The sequence below is a fragment of the Cinclus cinclus genome, chromosome 27 (genome assembly GCF_963662255.1).
Source record: "Cinclus cinclus chromosome 27, bCinCin1.1, whole genome shotgun sequence".
In the NCBI taxonomy this organism is placed as follows: Eukaryota; Metazoa; Chordata; class Aves; order Passeriformes; family Cinclidae; genus Cinclus; species Cinclus cinclus.
The window spans coordinates 1,487,639-1,501,189 of NC_085072.1; the positions used below are offsets into that span (position 1 = coordinate 1,487,639).

Sequence of the window (13,551 nt, forward strand, 5' to 3'; positions counted from 1 at the left end):
GCACACAAGTTCACTGCTCCCTGACGGGCACAGCACCTTCTCCACCCAGAAAATGAAGGATATTTAATAACTAAAAAGCACCTACAGAATTATTTTTTGCAGCAGCTAAAACCCTGTGAACATTTTCATAATTAGCAACGGCTTTGAAAAGTTCCTCCCTTGATGTTTTTGTTAAATTGACTTTTCCCACCAAAACAGGAACAGTAACTTATATCTCAGATTTGGGCGTGGAATCTTAGAGATAAGGATTCTTTCAGATATTCGACTACAAAACCCCTACACTGGCATTTCTCACCACATTCTTTGCAAACTGTGGACTGTGAATAATGTGAAAACATGACAACATGAAAAGAAACACCCTGTTCTCTGCTGCTGCCACTTTTCCTACTGCATCCCATTGTTGCCACATTCCAGAGGAGTCAAGCCATGAAACCTCCCAGTTTCCCACAGCAAACCTCGCAGGCTGCTGTGCTTGCAGTAATGAAAGCAACGAGAAATGCTACAGCTCTGTCTTACCTCCCACCATGGAAGTGCTGCTGGAAAACTCCCCAGCTGCCAGCACACGAGTTCAACCACTCGCTTTGTGAGAATCGTCTGTCACAGCAGTTAAAAGCTCATGTGTCAATCAGACGTGGGCTTGCAAATTGTGGAAGTTAAGCAACTTCACTTTTTCATAATTTAAATTGACAAGAAACAGGAAATTGTGAGACACCTGCATGCTCTGGAATTGTTGGTCTAAAAAAGGCAGCTTCAGCTTAGGTTAGCTTGAAGCAGGGTTCTTGCCTCTAAAGAACACCGTTGTGGTGAACTGATGTACTGAGGTATGAAAAAACTGTTTCTTAACCCCACTGAGAAATGGGATTGCAGGCACCCCCCAGTGCGCCCATTTGGGTTTATGAACTACACAAATCACATCTCGGCACACACGGGAGTTTATTCCTGTGTGCTTGGCTGGGATTTTAACAAATTCCTTCAGGGAAAAGCTTCTTTAAAAAAAGAGACTCACGAAACTCCAGAAAAACTCCTCTGGAATAAATTTACCCATTTCCCTGCTTTAAACTGAGTATTGACACAGTCAGTTGAGGGCAAGTTTTTCAAGAGCTTTTGACTTCCTGCCTGATCACTCTTTTCCCAGAACCCAAACCCTCTCAACACTACATGAGGCTTTACGGTGAAAGAGGCTTTCCAGCTCCTTTAGAGAACAAGAACCCCCACTCAGAGCCCTGCAAGCATGGGGCCAGGGAAAGGGGAGCACAAATCATCCTGATTTTAGAACGTGTGTACAAGGACAGATGGTATCTGGGGTTGCTCTCACTCTGAATTCTGACACAGGGATCAGTTTCAGCACCAGAACTTTTCTCTGTAAAGTTCTGTATCCTTGGGAGTGTTCGTGATCAACCAGGGAATCCAACAGGGTCTCACACACTGGTTTCAATTGATTCCCAGCCATAAACCAGCTGTAGTGCTTGGTGTGACCATGCAGGGACTTCAGACACAAACAGGCAGGGACTGCTGCTAGTGAAAGACAGCAGAGGGGTTGTTTTGTCTGTTTAATGATATTTTAGAACCATACAGTTTCCAACAGGAGGTATTGGGATATGTCAGCAGGCTCAGACTGCTCACACGGCTGCATGGGCAGTCTTGGACAGCGCCTTCAGGTCCAGGATGCACTTGGCAATGCTTTCCTTCTGCTGCAAGAGACAGGAGACAGCCTTCAGGAGACATTTCAACACACAAAATAGACATCCAAGCGTATTTTAGATAAACCTTTTTAGACCCGCAAGTTACTGGTTCAGAGGGACGCAATTATAGCTCTCGAAGTCAGAGATTCACATCCAATAAAGCACGGATTCAAGGAATCCCAGAAGGTTTGGGTTGGAAAGGACCTCAAAGCCCATCCAGTCCCACCCCTGGCCAAGGTTACCCACCAGCTCGTGAGCCAGGACCCCTGAACAGCAAATCTTTGTGCAGGCTGCAACGAAAAGCAAGCGAAACCCAGCAAATACCTGCTGAGGTGTGATGCTCTGAACAACGTTCTTCTCCACCCACTGGATCATGTGGTCCTGCTCTTTCTGCCGCTTCAGGTTCTGCATGGCCACCTGGTAGTCCAGCCTCTTCTTCACCTCGTTGTACACCATCAGCAAGCGCTCCCGGTAGTTGGCTTCCAGCAGCATGGCAATGTTGTTCTGCACACAGAGCAGGACACAAGAGGTTCATGTCTGGCCGCAGAACACGCTCTGTGCAGGGTACCAGGAGCCCAGCACTGCTGCCCTGCTCACCCGCTTGGCGTTGAACAGGAAACTGTGGCCTTCTGCCCTCCACTGCTCCTTCTTCTCCTGCTCGATGGCCGTCTGCAGAGTCTGTATGGACTCGTTCTTCATGGCCACAGCTGTAGCCATTTTCTCCTGGAAGAAGGAAAGAACTCCACGATTCACAATCAGAGTCAGACGCAAGGAAAACAAGCGAGCTGCAATTAATCCTGAAATGCTGCACGAAGCCGTGAGAAATGTCTGTGTGAACTGCCCTGTGACAGGGCTGAGGTTATGGCAACAGGGAACGAGGGCTCACAGTCAGTCATGGAATCCCAGACCGGTTTGGGAAGGGAACTTAAACTCCATCCAATCCCACCCCCTGCCATGGCAGGGACACCTTCCACTATCCCAGGGTGTTCCAAACCCCATCCAGCCTGGCCTTGGGCACTCCCATAGATCCAGGGGCAGCCACAGCTGCTCTGGGCAACCTCTGCCTCCCCATCCTCACAGGGAAGAATTCCTTCCCAACATCCCATCTGACTTTGCCCTCTGCCAGCTTGGAGCCATTTGTACTTTAACAAAGCATTCCTTACTAACGACTGCAAAGTCAAAGTGCAGGTTCTTCCTTACCTCATTCAGTTTGTCAGCAAAAGCTGCGACATCAGGCCCGAACTTCTTGATGCCATAAATGATGACTGTGAGTATGCAGGCAGCTGCTGCTGTCTCGTGGTTAACGACGTAGATCTCCTTGGAAAGGAGGTAGAGCAGGAGGCCAGTGCCCAACATGTAGGGCCCTACAGAAGAAACAAAGCAGCATTATTTGTATAAAGCATAACAAGGCTCAACAAACTCAAGTACCTGAGAGGGAGCTCCTTTAAAGGCTCACAAGGTCAGGAAGAAGTGTTCTGTTTTACCAGGACAAAAAGCAGAGCCACAATTCCACCTGGGAAAGGTGCCACAAGGAATCTCACTAGAAGTGGAAGCAGCTTGCACCTGACATGGGACCTGCTGCTTCTGCTTATTCAGAAACATGTTCATGTTCATTCAGAATTCCCTGTTTAAATATTTTAAGGGCCAGCAGGCAACTAAATCTTTTTATAAAATCAAGCTCATGGAATTCTTTCAACCATCAGGTGTCTAACTTCAGAGCCAGAAGTCCTGCATTGGCTTGCTCTTCACAACCTGCACATGCAAAACACTAATTTTCAATAATACTTTACCTTTTCAGCAGCCAGAACTGGTGAACAGAACCAGCATAGCATAAAATGGTAAAAGTCTATATTAACCTGTAACTCCTGTTTTAGGGTAGAGAAACTGGAAAAATTCCTCAGGGATCAAACCATGACGAACTTCTCCTCCCTTCTCAGGTAGAGGTGGCACAGGAGCCAAACTCTGCTGAGTTGTGTGCAGTGGTCTTGTGGTGTGCAACACCCTGTGAACAAGAAGAACATTTCAATGGTTATTCTTATTAAAAAACAGACAGAAATAGTCCCCCAGGCCACCCTTAGATGAGGCTCAAACACACTTCCAATTAAGGCGACTGGTGAGGCCGGGGAAAAGGGTGCCCAGACAAACTTGGCTGCCCCATCCCTGGCAGCGTCCAAGGGCAGGCTGGGCCTGCTCTAGTGGAAGATGTCCCAGTCCACAGCACCGGTGGAACTGGATGAACTTTAAGGTCCTCTCCGACCCAAACTACTCCGCGATTCGAAGAAAGCGGCATTTGCTGGACACACCTCCTGTCAGGAAGTGGGTGGGACTAGATAACCTCCAGAAGTTCCTTCCCACGGTCCCTATTTCATACTCCCACAACACGAATGAAAAATATAAAGAGACAAAACCCCAGAAAAACGCCGTTCAGCGCAAATCGCGGCCGGTGTGGGAGGGGCTCCCCCGGTACTCACCCCACGGCGACGGGCGGCGGCAGCGCCCTCAGCGCGGCGGGGGCTGAGGGGACAAGAGGGCAGAGAGCGCGTCAGGGCAGAGCTCGGCCTGCAGAGCTCAGCCTGCACCCCCCGCCCCGCTCCCCCCACAAGCGGCACTCCCCGCGGCTCACCGGCGCGCAGGACGAGGCGGGACAGCATGGCAGGCGGGGCAGGGCCGTGAGGAGCGGCGGCGCGGAGCCGTGTCCCGGTCGGTGAGGATGTCCCGGTCGGTGACCGCCGCCGCCGCCGGGCGCTGAGATGGCGGCGAGCTCTCGCGAGAGCGTGGGGAGGCGGGCGCGGCGCGGGCGCTCTCGCGAGAGGAGGCGGCGGCGGGAGACACGTGGGGGCGCCGCCGGCCCGGCCGCCGCCGCCATGGAGGAGCCGCTGCCGCTGCCGCTGCCCCAGGCGGCCCCGCCGCCCGCCCCGCCCGACACCGCGGCGCCCGCGGCCTCGGCGGACGGAGAGCCCTCGGCCGAGGCCGCCCCCGAGTGGAACATCCCGCCCAACGCGCCTGCCTGCATGGAGCGGCACCTGGAGCGCGCGCTGTACCGCGCAGGTAGCGGCGCGGCGGCGCGGGGGGCCCGGCGGGGCCCGGGACCCTCGGGCGCTCCCCCGGGGCTCCCCGCGCTGCTCCCCGCGCCTCCCTTCGTGTCTCTCCCGCAGACGGGGCCCTGCTGCTGGGCGCCTCCGGGCTGAACGGGCGCTGCTGGACCGGCTCGCTGTGGGTGTTCGCGGAGCCCCGGCGCGCCCCCAGCGAGGGCTTCTGCACGGCCGGCGTGCAGACCGAGGCGGGGGTGGCCGACCTGTGCTGGCTGGCGGACAGGGGCATCCTGGTGGCCTCCGACTCGGGTGAGCGACGGGGATATCCCGCATGCATCGCCGGGGTGTGTCCGTCCCCTCTCCCGCCGGGGTGGGTGCCATCCCCTCCGCTGAGCTGGGTGTCTCCCGTTCCCTCCTGCTCCTCCCCGGCTCCGAGGTGAGTGTCCTTCTCGCTGAGCTGGGTGTTCCCCTGTATCCCCCAGGTGCGGTGGAGCTCTGGGAGCTGGAGGAGAACGAGAGCCTCATCGTGAACAAGTTCTGTAAATACGAGCACGATGACATTGTGACATCGGTGTCCGTCCTGGCTGGCAGCACCCAGGCTGTCAGCGGGGGCAGGGATTTCTGGTGAGTGTCCCCAGCCTGGCAGCCGCGTGCCCGGGCTGTGCTGGGCGCTCACTGCTCCCTCTTGTCCCCAGTGTGAAGGTCTGGGACATCCCGGAGCAAACGGTGCTGCACTCCTACAGAGGTGAGTGCCGACCCACCCCTCTCTGTCCTTTATATAAGCGCCTTTACATCCCATTTTCACCCGTTCCCCTGATCCCTTGTCTGGCTCCCTCAAGCTCAGGGCTGTCACAAGGACTTGTGGCCATGGTTGGATTGGGCAGCTCATCACTTTGGTAGGAAGCAGTTGGCTGCTGCTGCTGCTGAGCAGAAGTTATCCCATGTCTGGGCACTGCTATTAAACTGCTGTGCCTCTGGAGGCCCTTGGGAATATGGGGGAAAGTTGGATACAGTCTTTGAGGCTCTTTATCCTTTTGTGCTTTTGGTAGCTCACTCCGATGCAGTGACTTGTGTGGCTTCCTGTCCTGGTAAGGACACTGTGTTCCTGTCCTGTGCTGAGGTAAAGCTCACTCTGTTGTCTAAATCTACCACATTAAAACAAGATTTAGCTTTAGGTATTTATGGTTTAATGCACTTACAAATCACCTCTTGTGCTGCAACCTGCCTGCCCGTGTTATTGCAGTGTTCTAGTCTGATAAGTTTATAATCGGTTTACCAAGCTGATTCCTACAGGTTTGTATCAAATTTTGGGAGCTCCTAGTTATGTCCTGGGGATGACTGAGGGCTGGACTTAATGACGGCATCATTTTAACCCAGAGAAAAGGGCAGGGTCATTTTGCCTGTGAGTTAGCAATGAATCTGAATTTATGCCACAAAGAAATGGTAAAGTTCTTCTCATTCCTTTTGGATTTATAGGACAACAGAATTTTACTCTGGGACACCAGATGCCCCAAACCAGCTACCCGAATTGGTATGTCTCTGTGTGCACTCGCTGCTTCTGCATGAGTTTGTGTTGGAAGAAATAAATTATCTTATGCCTGACTTCTTAAACTAGTGATGTGCCTGTTAAAACCCAAGGAGGTCTGACACTGTCACAGAAGTACAATAAGCTTGTCTTGGTGCAGTAGCAGTGTTAGATGAGAGAGATGAGGAGTATCTTTGTGCTGCCTCCTTCCACACTCACCCCAGTTCCTCCCCTTGCAGTTTGCAGTGCCTGTAATTACCTCCCTACCTCAGTCTTGTGGCATCCACAGAAAAGTGACATCTTTGTCTTGGGTAAGAATCGGATCTCTCACCTGGCAAATCAAAGTCCTTGTTCTCACAGGACAGTTTTTGCTGTAACTTCAGTCTGTGTCTCTCCCAGGTGATGAAAGTGGAACAGTTGCACTGGTGGACACAAAGAATCCTGACTCTGCCCTCAGCACTGCTGTGCACACCCGAGCCATCACAGGCTTTGCTTTCTCTGCACACAGGTACTGACTGATTCTGGCACAGAACGTGGGACTGCAGCCCTTTAAAAGCTTCAGTTATTTTTGAGTTACTGTGAGAATGCCAGTTTTGGCGTCTTATCAAGGAGATTGTATCAGAGAATAAACCAAGCAACATCTCACTTCTGACATGTGTGAATGTCCACAGCAAGAATTCTGTAGTTCCAGAATTGCTGACCCACACACGGTGGGGTTTTTTCTAATTACAGTCACCTCTGATTAAAGAAGGATCACTTGCTTTCAGACTCTAATAGACTATTCCCACTCAGAATACTGGCACCCTGCCACATGCTGATGAAAACATTTTTGTAAGATTTTTTGTGAGTTAATTTGCTGTACCTGGGTCAGGATCACTAAGAATCCTGTTGTTCATAAATTTATCCCTAAAAATTCTTGTATCTGCTTGTTCTAACTGTGCTCTCATCTCTTTCTAGTTCACCCTTACTGGCTTCCATCAGTGAAGACTGTTCAGTTGCTGTTCTTGACTCAGACCTCTCAGAGGTGTAAGTACAGACAGAATGTACTCATTGCTGTTTTCTTCTTGTCTTCTCGAGTTAATTATTAGTACACAGGATGGTTTGGGGTGGAAGGGACCTTAAAAATCATTCATTCCACCCCCTGCAATGGCAGGACACCTTCCACCTTCCCAGGTGGCTTCAAGCCCCAATGTCCAGCCTGGCCTTGGACACTTCTAGGGCTGGGGCAGCCACAGCTTCTCTGGGCAAACCTGGAGGTGAAAATGTTTCTAAATAGAGGAGCATGATCCTCACAAACCAGCAGTTAGGGATGGCCAAGCCCACATTCTCTCTAATGATGGCTGATGGGGTGTTGGTGTTTTCCAGGTTCAGAAACCGTTCTCATCGAGACTTTGTAAAAGGCTTGTCCTGGTCTCCTTCAGATGATGCCTTGCTCACTACAGTTGGATGGGATCATCAGGTTTTACATCATAATGTCCCTCTACCAGCTGGTGAAGCTTCTGGAATCAACTGTGTAAAAGAATAGTTTTATAAACTCGTGGTCCAAGTTCCTTGCTGGCATCACTTTGATTCTGCTGAAGTCGCAGGTGTGTGAGCTGGACTGGGCTCTGTTGTCTGCCTCAGAGCTTGTGGCTAAGAAGGTTCTTGTAGTAATTTTGAATTAGGCTTAAGTTAGTTACAAACCAAGCTTTACCCTTTCCTCGGGAGTGGCTTCTGTAATAAAAGACTTTGGTTTTACTCAGAGAAAATTGACTTCAGGCACAGAGGAGACTTAGAGAGACTGGAAATTAGGTGTAATGAAGAAAGAAATAAAGTCAAAAAGACTTGATTCTTTCATCAGTTCCCCAGACTACCCATGGAATTAATAGAAGTTTTTGGGGGAGGTTAGCAGCATGCCTCTTGTTGGGTAGATGTGAGAGCCTCACCCTTGAGCAAAGTTTTTTGCTCTGGAAATCAGGTGGAATGAAGACTTGTTGGGGTTCAAGGGCTGGAAGGGTTCCAGCATTGTCCTTAATGCAGCATGTGGTGAGAGGATGGAGCCTGCTGAGCACTGGCTGTGCACTGGTGTGAAGTCCCAGTGTTGGGTGTGAGGATCCCAGCTGGAGCCCTGCAGTTAAACACTTTGGGATGGTGCTGGAATCCCGGGGTGCCCAGCACGTGCTGGCCCCGAGGCCAGCTGAGGGCAGAGCCAGGGGCTGGCAGGCAGGAGGGAGCAGTGCAGTGCTCTGGCACCATGGGTCATCTCCTCTGTGCTGAAGGCAACTTACTCAAGGCCAAGACCTGTGAACAAAAGGTTTGTGCGAGGGGAAACCTGGACTAAGGACTTCAGTTGTCATTTGCTTGCTCCTGTACCAGGCTGTGCTTAGTGATAACCCAGATCCACGCACGTGTGACAAGTGACTTCTTGTGCTGGCACTGAGGGGACAGGACACTGCCCTACCCCCAAACCAGACTCCACCGAGCCCGTAGAGGTGTTTTTGTCAAATACCACGTGCATTTCTATTCTAACTCAGCTTTCCCTGGAACATGTTTATCTGATGGAAGTCACTGCTCTGCATGCCTTGCTGCTGCTCTAGTTATAGCTTGGTCTGGCCTAGTATTTCCTAGACAGAATTAAGCAAGTCCTGACTGATGAAACAAAAATACCGTTGAAATTAATGTTACCCCTGGTACTTTAGCATGATAGCAGCACTTGAATGTACACTGCTTCCAGTTTTTATCTCTGCATACACATAGGTTTAGTTTTGCAAAGCCCACAATTAATTTTTAGGCAGACTAAGCTTTCCCAGGCTCTGTACTTTCTCATACTCTTTGTGAACCTTGCTCCTTGTTAAATTCCCATTTCATACAGGTGTTCACAGTAACTTCCTGTTCTAGGGCAGCGTATGACAAATGGTAAATGATGATAAAACCTGACACTTGAACCACAAAGTCCCCTGTTAGGGACTGTGATGCTGTACTGAAACAGGTCTTGTGTTGGTTCTGAAAAAGGTGTCTTGGAAGATGGTTTTCATTTGTAACTGGTTTAAGTTTCACTGGGCCACTTCTGTAGCACTGAAGAGCCAGCTGAGATCACCCACACAGTTCAAGTTGTGATTTCAGTCCCTGATATTAAAACTGTTCTTAAATAAATGTTCACCGTATTCCTGTTCAATGCCAGGGCAGTGCAGTTCTTCAGCACTGATGCAAGGCAGGCTCTGGATCCTGCTATTTTCAGGAACTTTCTTTTCCAAAACTCAACTTGGGGTTCCGTCGTGCACAGCTAAAACGAGAGGTTCAAATGTGAGACATTAAGCCACATAAGGTTCCTCATATTGCCACACCTGAGCAAAACACAACAGTGCATGGCAAAAGACTCGTGGTGGATGGTGAAGCCTGTAGAGAGAGCAGGTCACTGGTGATTTACTAACTCTTTTTACAAGTAAAGACTAAACAATCCTCAGTTCTTCAGCACCTGGCAGGTATTTGTGGTGCCACAGGATGGCAGCAGCTGCCCTTGGCACGGGGAAGGAGCACGGCCTCAGCTCTGCACTTTGCCTTAAGGACTATCTGCTTCTGGGGTTTCTGGCACTTGCATTTGGGGTTTGTCACTCTCATGAGAGAGGTACAGAAGAGCAGTTCAGGAGTCACTGCTGGGGTGCAGCTTGGCTCAGAGGTGTTGTACCAGTGCTGGCATGGCTGCAGTGAAGGCACAGACACATGGGCAGTGGAGCAGAAGCACCAGGAATCAATTCCACATCACTCCTTGCTGCCTTTGCAGCTCCCTGCCAAGGAAGGGACACAACTCTGCGGGGTGTGTGTCCCTGCACCACACACCGTTCAGGTTTGGGGATACTTGTGGCTCCAGTAAAAGCTTCAAGGCACAGCTGGCACCCTTTCCCTCCCTCCCAGAGCCTGTTTCTGTAGGTAGAGCTGCATGGAGATGAGAATGCAGATCATTTTAATTCTGAGTGGGAAGAAGCAGCCACTGTGCAGCCAAGCCTCTTCGGTGTTGCTGCTTGCATTGCTCACACTGCTTGCAGTTTTGGGCACAGCATTCGAGTTGGGGCTTGTAAGAGGTATGGGAGTTTCATCCCTAATGAAGGCTCCAACCCAAGGACTATTTATAGTACTGCTCCAGCTCTCTGCCAGCCTGCCCAACCAGCTGGGTGTGGGTGACACAGCTCCTGGGGCTCTGCTGCCCTTCATGCCTTCACTGGGCTTCTAAAAACACTGAGATGGCCACAGGCTTTGGATCAACTGCTCAGAGAAACTGGACCAAGCCCTGGGCAAGCTGAAATTCAAACCCTTGCTGAGCTACATTTTCCCATCCTTTCAAGGACGTGCAAACGTCTCAATCCTCCAGCAGACAGACCACGCAAGCAAAAAGTCAGACCACACGTGTAATAAAACATTCAGAAATGTTTAATGCAAGAAGGTTGGTGTTCAATGGCACTCATAAATAAGATACTTTGTTCAATAGTTTACAGCTAAAGCTCTGTTACACTCCCCTAGCAGGAACTTGTGAGGAAGAGGCAGCTGCAGGGGATAACTGAAGTTGTATCACGACTTGAATTGCCACACTGCATCAGAGAGGGTGAAGTGAGAATAACTCCACACTCAGGCTTCAGGATTGCTCTGGGCACTGGGCTGGGTCACGGTGCTTTGCTCCATTAATTCCCCTCAGTTCTGTTTCCTCTTACTGTGTTGCTAAATTTCCGTACTGAAAGAGCAGGGAGGAGCAGGAGCAGCAATCCCAGGACAGGTTATGCTCTTACCTGACAGTTACCTGCCCCAGGAGGAGGGGACTCATCCCCATCCCTGCAGCCCTCACTTTGTGAGAGATCTGACCGTCCCCAAGTGCTGTGGCTGCCAACAGCTCTGACAGTGGTTCCTTTGTCACAACGGCCCCAGAATCAATGGTGAGTTGTTACTGAAATACCAGAATTTGCTGAATGCATTCAAAAGAAGCAGGGATAGCCCAAAGTGTTTGAAGAATGGAAGTGTTCCACTGCTGAAAACCTGCATGCTAACCAGTCCTACAACTGGGAGCAGAGTCCAGCCTGATTTACTGACAGCTCAGCCCCCTCTGCACTCCCAGAATGGTGTTGAATGAACAATGGCTATGTTACAAAGCTCACTTATATTATCATCCTTCTAATACTAAATTAAAACAACTATGTCTCCTAGAAATGAGACACTCTGTGGTGTCTAAGACCATACTTTGACTATACAGGAATTGTGTGTATGGCTAAAGTAGTAAATGTGACATTTAAAGCAAGTGCCAACATTGGAGTGTCACATTTTTCTCTAAAAAACTTTGCTGGGGAGTTTCCAGTTTGGAAGAATTCTTGAGGTGGAATTGCACACATACCCCCTGCCCTCTCCACTTCTGGGCAAGGTCAGTATCGAAAACTGAAATTGCCCACCCAGCCTTAAAATTGTTTTTGAGAGCTCATTTGCAATTATAGCTTATTATTAAAAAAAAAAAAAGTATCGGAAGAAAAAAAACATTAACTTGCAATGTTATCAAAGAGACTTTGTTTGCTTTCGAGTTAAACTGGTGAAACTTCATCCAATACCAAAACATGACCCTGAAGCCCCTCAAGGAGGATCATGGATTTACTTTTACACATAAAGGAGAGGGCTCAGGATGCTCCTTGCATGGAGAAGATTCCATGTTTTGGGGAGGGTGGTATTCCACATGACACTTGGCACTCTTAAATGTCCTTATATTAACTCCATAGTCACTTTTCTCTATAAATATTCTTTTTAAACTAACACCCAGATATTTAAAGCCTATCATTTCAATATTGGCTGGGGTGAGCAATGGAAATCTTCCAAGTCACTGTGACTTACTGGCATAAAAATGCCCTTTGAATCAGCTATTAGACTGATTATTGTATTTGCATTTTCATTTTATTCACAGCAAAGTAAAGTTCAGAATACTTTAAAACTGCTGCCAAAAGGGCTGTTAAATTATTGGATAAAGCTGGAAACAACACAAAACATAGAATGTCAATGACATGACTTGAATATGAAGATAACACTTGAGAATTCCATTGTGAAAGAAAAAAATTATCCCTGATTTTGAACTGAATTGTAGAACAAGATCTGCTTGCAGGCCACATCCAGGTGTGTGCCAGGTAGGGTAAGCTGGAGTGGAACCAGTAGTATTTATAGCATTGAAAATAGAAAGTGCTTTCCATAAAAACAGACTCATGTCTCAAAGTGCTTTTAGTTTGTCAGTGATTAGAAAATATTCTCTGTAAGTTTTTACAGTTATCTTACAGTGATTTCAGCAAGTTTACCTAGGAGGAAGATTCTCTGTTTCTAGTTTCAGGAGGTTGGCTATTCCCCACTCAGGTCAGCTCTCGTGAGACCCCACTGCTCACTCTGGAAGCTGAAACCTTGAAGACTCCTCAGAGCTCCCAGCCCTGCACAGGCAGCAACAGCTGCTCGGAGGCACCCGTGGGAAGCAGGGGCAGCTCTGCACATCCAGCACCCAGAAAAGCACTGAGGGGAGCAGCAGGAGCCAGCTCCCTTCGGGGTGTCCCTGCAGACACCCCTCAGCCCACCAGCATCAATACAGTCCCGCTGAAATTCAGCTTCTCGGTCCCCACATCGGACAGATGGAAGCCAAGTCTCAGGAGAACAGTTAACAGGGACACTTTGGGGGTAACATGGGTGTGAAGTGGCAAGAGACCCCTCGGGGAGAGCTCCAGCAGCACGGTGACCTGGGCGAGTCGCTGGAACCCACCAGCCCAAGGAAAAGGATTGCTCCATATCCTCCAAAGTGCTTTACAGCCTCCAGCCAGGCCTCACAGCCTCCTTCCACGAGGAATAATTACCAACAGAAACATTTACAGTGGCCAAAAGGCACAGCAAAGCAAGGCCCCTGCTCCCGAAGCTGCTCCTGGAGAAGGGGTCAGAGCCCGGCTCAGCAGGGCAGGCACTGACTGCCCAGAGCTGGGTTTAAGGCAGAACTGATTTGCTCCAAACTCTTGAAGGACAGAAAGGGTCAGGATCTAGGCATCCTAAACTCTCCTCCCATCCCACTGGCCTCTCATTCTTATTTTAATCCCTGACATTTATCTATACACTGCTTTGCTTCCATTGTGCACATCTTTCAGTTGGTTTACCCCTGCTCCCAAATGTGCTGGAGTTAAAAAGTCAAACAAATCAATCTTTCCAGTGGTGATGCTCTTTAAAGAGAGCTGAGGATGCTCTTTGGCTTTCCTAGATGGCCTATCAGGCTGCAATTCTGAAAAAAATCCACAAGGGAAAATGGGAAAAGGGGGAACCACATTTGTTCAGGTAACAAGGCAGCAGC

General features: G+C 49.6%; 2 protein-coding genes across 4 annotated transcripts; one reads left to right on the forward strand and one right to left on the reverse strand.

Annotated features, from left to right (window-relative positions):
- Positions 1-1,536: 1,536 nt before the first annotated feature.
- On the reverse strand, positions 1,537-4,445 carry ATP5PB (ATP synthase peripheral stalk-membrane subunit b). The gene is made up of 7 exons (XM_062509500.1): positions 4,306-4,445; positions 4,154-4,196; positions 3,539-3,684; positions 2,883-3,046; positions 2,280-2,405; positions 2,007-2,186; positions 1,537-1,691 (listed from the first exon to the last, which is right to left on the reverse strand). Exons 1-7 carry the CDS (start codon positions 4,331-4,333, stop codon positions 1,620-1,622), a joined length of 759 nt encoding a protein of 252 aa, XP_062365484.1. The 5' UTR covers positions 4,334-4,445; the 3' UTR covers positions 1,537-1,619.
- A 100-nt stretch (positions 4,446-4,545) lies between these two features.
- WDR77 (WD repeat domain 77) lies at positions 4,546-9,271 on the forward strand. Of its 3 annotated transcripts, none has more exons than XM_062509527.1 (10): positions 4,546-4,730; positions 4,838-5,023; positions 5,197-5,338; positions 5,410-5,459; positions 5,764-5,834; positions 6,191-6,245; positions 6,479-6,550; positions 6,639-6,747; positions 7,197-7,265; positions 7,605-9,271. In XM_062509527.1, exons 1-10 carry the CDS (start codon positions 4,547-4,549, stop codon positions 7,762-7,764), a joined length of 1,098 nt encoding a protein of 365 aa, XP_062365511.1. In that variant the 5' UTR covers position 4,546; the 3' UTR covers positions 7,765-9,271. The 3 variants fall into 3 exon arrangements, with proteins under 3 accessions (XP_062365511.1, XP_062365512.1, XP_062365513.1); XM_062509528.1 differs by having other exon boundaries at positions 7,611-9,271; XM_062509529.1 differs by lacking the exons at positions 5,197-5,338; positions 5,410-5,459.
- Positions 9,272-13,551: the final 4,280 nt, after the last annotated feature.